The sequence below is a fragment of the Mytilus trossulus genome, chromosome 2 (assembly GCF_036588685.1).
Source record: "Mytilus trossulus isolate FHL-02 chromosome 2, PNRI_Mtr1.1.1.hap1, whole genome shotgun sequence".
Classification (NCBI taxonomy): domain Eukaryota; kingdom Metazoa; phylum Mollusca; class Bivalvia; order Mytilida; family Mytilidae; genus Mytilus; species Mytilus trossulus.
Genome location: NC_086374.1, coordinates 26,751,447 through 26,763,692, shown reverse-complemented (window position 1 = coordinate 26,763,692; position 12,246 = coordinate 26,751,447). Strand labels below are relative to the sequence as shown.

The following is a 12,246-nucleotide window of genomic DNA, read 5'->3' as shown; positions in this document are numbered from 1 at the left end:
AATATGTATGTTGTGTTGTATGTAGTTGTCTTTTAACGGTCTATTGTGTTGTATGTAGTTGTCTTTTAACGGTCTATTGTGTTGTATGTAGTTGTCTTTTAACGGTCTGTTGTGTTGTATGTAGTTGTCTTTAACGGTCTGTTGTTTTGTATGTAGTTGTCTATTAACGGTCTGTTGTGTTGTATGTAGTTGTCTTTTAACGGTCTGTTGTGTTGTATGTAGTTTTCTATTAACGGTCTGCTGTGTTGTATGTAGTTGTCTTTAACGGTCTGTTGTTTTGTATGTAGTTGTCCATTAACGGTCTGCTGTGTTGTCTGTAGTTGTCTTTTAACGGTCTGTTGTGTTGTATGTAGTTGTCTATTAACGGTTTATTGTGTTGTATGAAGTTGTCTATTAACGGTCTGCTGTGTTATCTGTAGTTGTCTTTAACGGTCTGTTGTGTTGTATGTAGTTGTCTTTTAACGGTCTGTTGTGTTGTATGTAGTTGTCTTTAACGGTCTGTTGTTTTGTATGTAGTTGTCTATTAACGGTCTGTTGTGTTGTATGTAGTTGTCTTTTAACGGTCTGTTGTGTTGTATGTAGTTTTCTATTAACGGTCTGCTGTGTTGTATGTAGTTGTCTTTAACGGTCTGTTGTTTTGTATGTAGTTGTCCATTAACGGTCTGCTGTGTTGTCTGTAGTTGTCTTTTAACGGTCTGTTGTGTTGTATGTAGTTGTCTATTAACGGTTTATTGTGTTGTATGTAGTTGTCTTTTAACGGTCTGTTGTGTTGTATGTAGTTGTCTTTAACGGTCTGTTGTGTTGTATGTAGTTGTCTTTTAACGGTCTGCTGTGTTGTATGTAGTTGTCTATTAACGGTCTGTTGTGTTGTATTTAGTTGTCTATTAACGGTCTATTGTGTTGTATGTACTTGTCTTTAACGGTCTGTTGTGTTGTATGTAGTTGTCTTTAACGGTCTGTTGTGTTGTATGTAGTTGTCCATTAACGGTCTGTTGTGTTGTATGTAGTTGTCTTTTAACGGTTTATTGTGTTGTATGTAGTTGTCTATTAACGGTCTATTGTGTTGTATGTAGTTGTCTTTAACGGTCTGTTGTGTTGTATGTAGTTGTCTTTAACGGTCTGTTGTGTTGTATGTAGTTGTCTATTAACGGTCTATTGTGTGTATGTTGACACAGTTTTGGCTGCTTGGTCCAAATTATTGTCGCACTAACTATTGTGTTTGTTTGGGTTGCTCAGTTTTGTCAATATAACGGAACTATAAAGAACTGTCATATAAGGTGGATGTCTATAGCCATCTTAAAAACTATGCATGTTTAACTCAGTGTCCTCTTTGTAAAATGCATGTATCAAGTGAGGAATGTGACAGTTGCTTATCGCAAGGATTTGTATAGTTAGACTATACAAATCCTTGCTTATCGTTTATCTCTTGTTCCATTGATAGAAAACCGTTTGATTTTGTTAGTATTTAAGGACTTCCCTCTTTTTGAGTTTGCCTAAGGGTTCGGTATAATACATTTGACATTCTTCTATACATGCATTACTTTGATAACACTCTTGTCATATTCTTTTAAAAAGAAATGCTTTATTTTGCTGTGTTTGTATGTGTTCGTCTAATTCACTCTTAGTGTATATTAATTACCACCATCACGCACGGGTGTCATTTGGTTTAACGAGAGAAATGATCGTGAAAGAATATCTAACAGGTGGTCAAGTATTGCGAGACGATCGTGAAAGTTCTGGTACCGGATCGTGAAAGATATTTAATGTAAATTCTAGTTCAGAATCTTTAAACATATCGCTTAATTTTCAAAACGCGGAACAAATCCCAACAAAAAATATGTCTGTCAAAATGGTTCAACTTCGTCAACATTACTGTGCAATAAGTTCAAGAAAATATGCAGTACTTTATCAAAACCAGATGCTCCGCAGGGCGCAACTTTATACGACCGCAGAGATCGAACCCTGAACGGTTGGGGGCAAGTATGGACACAACATTCAAACTGGATACTGCTCTGAATTTGGATTGTGATTAAAAAGTTGACACAGCATAGGTTTCTGACACAAAATGAATGTGGTCTAATGAACTTAATTTTTGTTTTGCTTTTGAGCAATTCACTATGCTGTTGAATACTAATGTCCTAAAAAAGATTGAGGACATTTTCTTTTTAATTTCTGAAATCTGAAATGAGAAAAATTGATGGAGTTTGCAACAATAACTACTCATTTAAACACATCATAAAGTATAACAATATAAAATGTCATACAGTCATGGTTAAAATTAATATTATTATAATAGAAACTGCTAAAAAATAAATGGGGAATGTGTCCAAAGGGACACAGATGATGCCCCCGCTAGCATATAACGTTATAAAATTTGTGTCTTGTTGATGGGCATTACCCTAGAATGGTAATCAAAGTGCTTGTAACTGCTGAATGGTAAAGATTGCTTTAATTTATCAGTTGGTAGTAAAAGTGAATATTGCACTGTATATTGTATCTAGCATTGATTTAAGTTAATTAAATTATTATTCTGGACAAAGAAAGATAACTCCAATTTTCAACGAAGATTTCTAAAGCATTGGTTTTAGGTGATCCAACAACCATCCTGAACAAAGAATGAGAAATCCAATTTATTTTCCCTAAACTTCAAAAATGCTTGTTTTTAGACACTTTTGACACTTTATTCCTAGACTGTTTGTCCCTTAACCCTTAAAATATATCACAACCTTCAACTTATGTTATTAAACATTGTGGTAAAATTTCAGAATAATTGAAATACTAATACACAACTAATTGTCCTCACAGTAGATAAATGCAAAAAGCGGTCGTATTAAAACACAAAAGGCGCAATGCATGTTTATGGAATTAACTATAAAAAAAAAACACACTATTTGGACCTATAACGGTCATATTTCAATATATCATGATATATTTGAAATTTAATCTTTGGTGTTTCTGATAGCACAGTAAAATTAAAGTATGTTCTTCCCTTAAAACCGTTAATTTGTTTATTAAAACCTTGAATTTTATTGCGTTTTCATCAAGCTTGTTCGTGAAAGATCAGGAAACGCATTATGTTGTCCGTGAAAAATAATGCGTGACCAGACTTAATGCTAGTAATCAGAAATCAATATTTCTTTTTCCACGTGATATACCTGCAACTGGTTGAAGCCTGCCTGTAACTATTTTAATAAGAATGGACATTAAAGCTATCATTTATTTTTTTAAATTCAACACTTTGCCTCGATAGTTAGAAATAAACACAACTAAAAACGTGTCTTATCATTGTAAAAACTCAGCTCTGGCTCTGAGAATTGGTCTTGTATAATTCAGGCAGACCGCGACTATTTAGCCAAAAATATGGGTATGCAACGTTAAAAACAAATTGTTAACCATCAACCAAAAACTTATAGCAAAAACAACATTTTTTATGAACGATTTGAGATTAAACGATTACCAACATTTTGTGCAAAGGTATTTTCTTAAATTCTATGAATCTTTATATACAACGTAGCAGATGTGGATTGATTTCCAATGAGATAACTATATACTGCAGACTAAAGAATACCAGAGCGCAAATGATGAAATGTCTCTTCTGCTTTACTTATGATAGTATATTTGTTGAACGTCTGTAATATTAAGGGTTATAAATAACCATGCCATACAGATCTCAACAAACATACCGTACACCAAATATAGCTGTTCCGATCCTTACAGTACGTTAGAAACTGTCAAATGTACCATACACCTAATAACATGTTCACAAATGCACACGGCAAAATAATTTGTTTGTATAATTGTACCTTTATATAATTATATAATGAGCAAGCGATAATATGGATTGTCTTTATGAGTAGCAGTTCATTTTTAGATCCTCTTCGAAGCCTATTTTTAAACGAAAGTTTCAAGTGCCCGATTTTTTTTTCGGCGTTTTGTTGACCATTGCCTTTTCTTATTGCCGTAGTTGTTATTTCTTTTTCTTTTTCTGAAAATATTAATACTTTTGCTCTTGGCCAATCTACATTTTCTTAATACCAATAACAAATATAAAATTGTCATTTAATTGAAGAATAGTTTGAACATTTTCGTGGCATAAGCTCTTTCACGATCCTTTTCACGATCTTTGAAAATGCGGTACGTGGTCTTTCACGATCCGAAAAATCAATTTTGTGTAAAAATTTCAGATTATGTTTATACAAAATAACTATTATCAGAACCATTTGATTAATTCAAATAGAATAAAAAGTCGATTATTTTATTCGAATTTGTGAAATAATCATGTTTGTTTACATTTTTTATATGCCATTAAAATGTCGAGAAGCAATCTGCCTTTTGATGTTTTGTAAAAAAAAACTATGTACTTTTAAAACTGGATTTTCTCACATACTGTTCATAATATTGAACCATTTTGATAGAGTTTTATTTTGTAAATTTGTCTGTGTAATTAATCAAATTAGATTATTTATTGAACTGTCATATGTCTTCTTGACTAAATATCTTTCACGATTCGGTACCAGAGCTTTCACGATCGTCTCGCAATACTTGACCACCGTTAGATATTCTGTCACGGTCATTTCTCTCGTTAAACCGAATGACACCCGTGACCATAATTATTATCACTGATTTCTTTCGATGTTTTTAGTATTGTTTTTGAACTTTCATAAATTGTCATCCTGTACGGCTCATATCGTACGGATAAATGCCACTCGAGAATGGGGAAAAGTGGACAGAAATTATGTCTTGCAACTGCCCACCTGCGGACCTCTCAAAGAGTTCAAGTCCTGGGTAAAAATGTGCATAGAATGTAGAATCCCGCGTCTTATGTTGGTTTCATTGATAACTTAATAACAGAATGGAAGTTAAATAACAATTAATCTAATTAAAACCCGATCTATCATCGCTCCCGTTTTCTGATATGTCGCGTGGGAGAGATCATCCCCCACGCGACATAAAAAAACGGGAGCGATGAGAGATCGTTTTTTAATTAGATTGGAAAACAATTTTTCACTCACTCTGAATAATTAAGCATTAGAGAAAAATGGACCAAAAATTAAAGGCAGGATAATAATAGGATGCTGAAAGATTTCAAAAGCTTGAATCCATAATAAACTGCAATAAAAATAAAAACTACGGAAAAGCGGCCTAGAGGTTTGGAGATAATTTATTTTTTAATTTTAAATTGGTGTTTATGTATAGTGCCTTTGGAAGCTAGGTAACTTATTATATGATTCGGTTATTTAAAAATATGTTTTTCTTGTGAAAGATCAGATGTGCTATGTGTACATGCACCCCTCCCCCTTTAGTTGACCCGTAATTTGGATGTACCGATTATCAGGTTATCTGCATGTTGATATCGTAAAATATCAGCTTCGAGACATAATATGAAGCTTTTTGTCGAGTGAGCGTAGCGAACGAGATCAAAAAGCCTTCATATAATGTCAAGCAGCTGATATTTTACAATATCAATATGCAGATAATCTGATAATCGATTTATCGGGCTATATTTGCGTGTTTCAGAAGTGTTTTCTTTGTTTCACCAGCACACAAAAGATGACTTGATAAGTTCGGGTCAAAGTTATTAACGTCGGGTCAAACATTATGACGTCGCTGATATGTCCGGGTCAAAGTTATTAAGGTCGGGTCAACGTATTTCACGTCACCAGAGACATATAATCAAATACATGAAAATATCTGTTTATCCTTTTATATATAGCAGTTATTTAGACTTATTGAAAGAGTTCATGTTATATTTTTATCGCATGTTCATATGAATAACCGAATTTAAAAAAAGACTAAAAAAACATATTCCCTGGCATGAGGACAATCATCAGTCTCATCTTTTTAGTTCAGTCAGGGACATATAATAATTGTCTCTGTTTCAGTGTATAACTGTTTTATTCTATCTTTGGAGTTTCAATGTTTTTTTTTAATGTTTTAATCCCATTTCTTTTCACGTTATTACGTCAACTGAGTTGCATCCCCTAATATTAAATCTTAAGGCTTTGGTTTCCTCAATACAATCATATAATGCCTCAGTTAATGATTTGTACATTTTCACTATATGTTGATGTGTTCAAATCATTGTTTCAGTCTGGAACTTTCTATAAAAAAGCCATAGAAAGTCCCTGCTTCAGTTCACCGTGAGAAGCCGAACAGTCGTTCCTACAAGATAATCAGGGTTTCAAAGAACTGTTGTAAGTAATAAAGTTATTAAACTTGACATACACGCGATGAAGTAATGTTAAGGGCATGACATAATATGTAACCAAGATCAAGGCTACTCTTCTCTTGCAAAGTCTGAAGCAACTGCTGCGAGTGTCGACTCTAGTCAGGGCCGACTGCTTTTTAGTCCGAAGTTGTCTTACTACGGTTTTGGAGTTTTCTCCCTTGAACACAACAGAGGGCGATAATAATGCAACTTCCGTGGCGCAAGTTATATTTTCACTGCACGAACAAAGATTTTTAATAACGGTTTGTTGGAAATGTTTAACTCCTTTACCAACAAATTCAAATCTTTGATCTTTTCCCCTCAAGCTGGAAACTCAAGAAAAAGAAAAAGACCACGAGACGAGAGGTAAAATAAAGAAAACATAAATGTCTTGTGGTTTTGCCGTAAAAATGGAAAACATTTTTCCTAATAGGTCTTTTAAAATAATGATGACGGCTATTGTATATTTTCTGTCGGACCTCTGCAGGATTTCCTGCAGTACAAGTAAAAAAAATGAGAACCTAAGTATGAAAATTCTGCCACTTACAAATAGTAAATACAAATTTATTTCATGGTACATATCCTATCGTAGTCTGTAGTCTCAAATCGGTCATCTTGGTGGTTCATTCCGTATTTGTGTTTGAACTAATCACATGGAAAACTATACATTGGTGTCACTACGCTACTACCAGTACAAAATAAGTGCAGTATACAAAAACATATCTAAAGACATGTTTTGATTGTTAGTCTAATCAGAGACATATAAATACAGAGATTGGCAACTTATCGTTACAGCTATTAACCAGCAGTCAACTTCACGGGTGTGCACGAGATTTCTCGAGAGTGGAAAATTCGCCAAACAATCCGCCATATTGATTATTTACAAACAGCTTCAACTTACAGAAAACAACCAAATTATAATAAAATACAATCTATATCAACATAATTCAGTGAAGAATAACTTAAATTTATGTAGAGGCATAGTTTATTTGTAATTTTAAGCTTTCTTTAGTAATAGTTAATAAAATTATAGGCGAATTTATATCCCGATTCAAGAAGCCCAAATTTTAGATTCAGTACTCGATAAGGCTCCCGACTTTTGGAACAAAAATAAATAAAACTAAGCAATATTTCGAGGTTGTGCTTGATTAAACACTGACATATAAGGTTTATAAAACGGTTTCTTCTATTATAGTTGGACTAGGATAATCCTGAATAAAATGATCGTTGGTTAACAAAACTACTTGAATGGTCTCAAAATGGCTTCAGAGTCATAATGTTCTTTTACTTGAAAATTAAAGCAATGATAATTAAATTACTAAACACATGCTAATGTTCTTGTTGTTAAGCTCCATTGATTCAGGTTTTAATGTTGCTAATTAAAAATCTTGATCATGGTAATAAAACTGTTTATAATTTGACACCTATTAATAAGTAAACATCCTGTAAGGTACATGAAGTAAAGATCAAACATGTTAGGTTATCAGTAGCTGTATGATTGTTCCTCTTAATAAAATAGTAACCCATGTAATTAAATCACTTGGACATGCAGAAATGTCACCTGTTGTTAACAAAATGGTGAAGTCTTTCTAGATTAATTATTAACATCATAAACAAGGTAGTGTGAACCCCTGGTGTTAAATCTTGAAACTTTTTATCACAGTGTAAAGTAGCCCAACACGTATCTTGTCAAGTTATTATGCTTAATAAGACATATATGCACCACGAAGCCATTAAAATGAATGTACCAAGCCACTTTGACATTTTGTTTTCATAATAATTATTCAATCTTGGCGGAATTGATGATTCTAAAAGTTTATCTTAGGGAAGTATTACAAAATTAACATAGCATGCATGGACAGGACCTTAAATACTTTTAAAGGACACATACTTTTGCATATTCTTTTTTTAACAAATGCGTCCTTGTTAAAGGGATGAAGAAAAAATAACATTTTCGCCTAAATTACCTTTCAATTGTTTTCCATGTTGTCTTGAAGTGTGTCCACGGAACCCAGAGATAGATTTCAGAATCTTGTCACAGTCAGGACATTTGTAACCATCAGTAGCAGTAACATCTGCACTTAAACTTTGGGGGGGGATGCACACCTGTCGCTAAAACAAAGTCGTTGTCACTATCTACAATTGGGTCAGTGTCTCATGTGTCTGTGTATTCCCCTAACAATATATCTAAATCTAAATTGTCGTCCCATGATAAAAAAAATCTCTCTTGGACATCGTGAATATCACAACAACCACCAAGCATCAATTTTAATACAGATATAAATATTAAGATGAAAGTTAATTTTAAAAGGGGAAATTTCGCTTGCTGACATCTTCGACATTACACAGTTATTTCCTGCAAAGGTTATAATTTTCCACATACACACCTAATCATGGGACCCCCTAATTAACAGATCGATTGATGCTACATGTAAACAGTGAGGGTATTATTCACCTGCGAATTTGTTTACAATACAAGATTTTAATTCTGAAAGTCTTTGTCCTGGTCCTTAATACAAAGAAAAACAACAGGGTGTTCTGAGTGATTATTATTGATTGTCTAGACTACCGCTTATCTTGTTATCATATGATTAGAGGATGCTGGGTACGAGTTTACACACGTGAAGTCAGCGAAATTTACAAGTCGCTAATCTCTTTAGTATACATGTCTCTGGTCTAATTTATTGCTCAAAATTGCCAATTTTCTAATAGCCGCTTCAAATCTGACTTCTGACGTCTAAAAACATTTCAGAACTTCACAAAATCCCACTACCATCCTCCATGCTTTTTGTACATTCTATTCAGCGTCATCTCATGGCAGACAAAACAGGTCAAGCAAATCTTATTTTTTGAACTTCAAAATGACAGCACCTAAGTCTTACAAGATTTTACCGCTAAAATATCCCATCCAATTTGAAAGGAAAACTAAATGAAAAAATGATGTTCATGCTATAATTTTATTCAGAAATATAGAGTAGGCTAATAAAAAAAATCCATTGATGTAGACTGTCATGGCTAAAAATAAGGTTTTCTGTTGAATAAACCCCAAAATTATCACATAATAATATAATTGCCATAGACTGAAAAAATCACCTTATTGACAATAGATCAATTTGATTGGGTAGAACAATTCAATGCATCACATGGTTTTTATGCCATTGGAATTTGAATGTAAACAAACAGGTTCAGCAGCTTTAGAATGGAACATCATCATACATTGAGTGACTGAGAAAGAATTATGAGTAACCATGCTTGATAATACACAGTAATAAAAAATCAAAGCTAAGTACAGAAAAAATAATAAAAAATGTCCATACGTGAACAACAGTCAACGACTTACCAACTTAGCAGAATACAGAATAATACTTCTAAAAATAATCAAACTATCTTTTCTCAGTTTGATCTAGTGGACTATACACAGCAGGTCAACAATGTAATGGAGTATTTTGAAAGTTAGGAGACTATATATCTGTCTATGAGATACATTGTAATTTGTGTGGCGTTGTCCTCTTTTCTTGCTCCAGATGTCAGTATTTTTTTTTCTTAGGAACCACATAGGCTGAAAAATTATGTTTGATTATTGAACCCTTATCCTTTTCACCAAAAAATTGGGCAAATTATATTTTCATGTATGGTAATGTTCTATTTGTTCAAAAGCTTATAATTGATAACTCAATGCAAAAATTAATATAATGTAAAACACAGGAAAATCATTTCTGATTAACTAAAATAACTTCCAATAAATGACTTATTAACTGAAAATATAGGTTAATGCAATTCAGGATCAGCTTCTAGGACAAGCAGGGTTCTCGCTAAGGATTTTTGAAGGCGAGTCCAGGGACTCGTCATTTTAGGCCATGGTGAGTCCAACAGCAAGAAGAAACTATTTTATTGCAATATAATGTAATATTTTAGCTTCCATGGCCTAACAGAGCAATGAAATGACATTAAATTTAGATTACTTTTTAAACTTTTGCTATAAAATGATGATATTTGTGTTTAACTGTGTTCTGTTTATACAAAATATTTCAATTTATATTGGTGTATCTGTGGACTCACCAGTTTTGAAAATGGTGAGTCCAGACAGATTTTGATGAGTCCAGGACTCATGGACTCGCCTTAGCGAGAACCCTGGACAAGGTAAGGCTTCATTTTTATATTAGAAGGGTTTGCCTTTCACGTTAAAAAAAGTGTTTCTACATCAGAAAATGATTCTTTTTAATTTTATATTCAAATAAAATTTATACATAAACGATTCATTATCTTTTTAATTTTATTTGAATATATATATATATCAATATTATAGAGAGGGTATTATTAGGAAACAGATGCTCACAATTCAACTTGGATATTATTATTATCTTATCATAATTCAGATGCAGATTTAGAGGTCCCCTCACCCCCTTTTTCTTGGAAAAATTTGGTTGATTATTTAAGGAATCACTGATGAAAGACTGGCACAGGCCCCTTCTTTGGAAAAATTCTAAATCTGCCACAGTAATTAGTATCTATGTCTATGAAAGGACATGACAGTTGGAAAAATAGTTGTATAAACAATTGCAGGAATGAATTAATTTCACTGTGACCTCAGTTCTATAGTTTATTGGCCTTTGGTTATAGAAAACAAAACATTTTACTTTGTTTATCAACTTCATGTTTATTAAACATTGTTAGTAACTTTAGGCTTACTAACAGTTATGCAGCACATGATCACCAGAACTTTGTTAAATTCTTTGTTTACTACTGAATTATTTCCGATTAATATACTATGTAGTCAATAGTAATAGATTTATTAAACAAGACATTGGAGCTGATATAGCTCTTCAGGATTTTTTTTTTTTTAACTTAGCCGAAAAAAATAATTTCAAAACACTTCCCTACCAATCAGTTTTTTGAAATGAAATAGATAGTCATACATGAGGCGATGAAGTTTTCTAAAATTTTGATATAATTTGTCCCAAAAGTAGTACAACACACTGTAAAAGTTTCATTGGGAAAGCGCAGGTGGGATTTTTTTTATTTTCATTTATGTTCTAAAAGAAATGCACTACGAATTAATTGTGTTCTCGGACCAAATGTTGGTTATATATATATTGATTTGGGGATGTACGCGGGGCGGGTGGGCGGCAATCAAATGATTCCGTGCATTAACTCATGAACCATTCAACCAAAGCTTTTAAAATTTTAACATGTTGTTACTAACAACAAAATGAAGGTCAAGTTCAATAATGGCGATTTTGACTTTTACCGTTCAGGAGTTATGGTTCTTGAAAGATTGAAAAATGGAGTTTATAGTCATGTCCGTGCATTTACGCATAAACTGTTCTACCAAAGCTTTCCAAATTTTGAAGTGTTGTTACTAATGATAAAATGGAGGTCAAGTTCAATAATGACGATTTTGACTTTTACTGTTCAGGAGTTATGGTTCTTGAAAGATTGAAAAATGGTGTTTCCAGTCGTGTCCGTGCATTTTCTCATGAACCATTCAACCAAAGGTTTTGAAATTTTCATATGTTGTTAGTGATGACAAAATAGAGGTCAAGTTCAATAATGACGATTTTGACTTTTGCCTTTCAAGAGTTATGGTTCTTGAAAGATTGTAAAATGGTGTTTCCATTCACGTTGTTGCATTTACTTATGAACCATTCAATCTAAGCTTTTCAAATTTAATATGTTGATACTGATGACAAAATGGAGGTCAAATTTGATAATGACAATTTTCACTTTCACCATTTATCAGTAATGGCTCTTGTGATATTGCCAGGACACAAATAAGTGTTAACAAATCCGATTTGCTGACATTGTGACAGCCTCTTGTTTTTGTGTAGGTTGATGAACAGCATATAAGAGTAAAGGTATTTTTTTATTATTATTCAGTGATGACACAGACTGCGAAATAATTGAAGTAAAACGACCAAAGAATTCACAGCAAAACCCCCAACTTGGTTACAACTGTAAGTATGTCAATATTTACAATATTTGCATTTATTATTCTTTAAATGCATAATATGTCTAAATCTACCAAAATACTGAACTTA

General features: G+C 32.9%; 1 protein-coding gene across 1 annotated transcript in view; it reads left to right on the top strand.

Moving 5' to 3' along the window:
* The first annotated feature begins 6,400 nt into the window (after nt 1-6,400).
* Nucleotides 6,401-12,246, top strand: part of LOC134706869 (sentrin-specific protease 1-like) — a 30,878-nt gene continuing 25,032 nt past the window's right edge. Inside the window, exons 1-2 of the mRNA XM_063566190.1 lie at nt 6,401-6,574; nt 12,086-12,162. Of these exons, the coding sequence (XP_063422260.1) occupies nt 6,483-6,574; nt 12,086-12,162 (169 nt within the window). The 5' untranslated portion in view covers nt 6,401-6,482. The remainder of the gene's footprint in view (nt 6,575-12,085; nt 12,163-12,246) is intronic.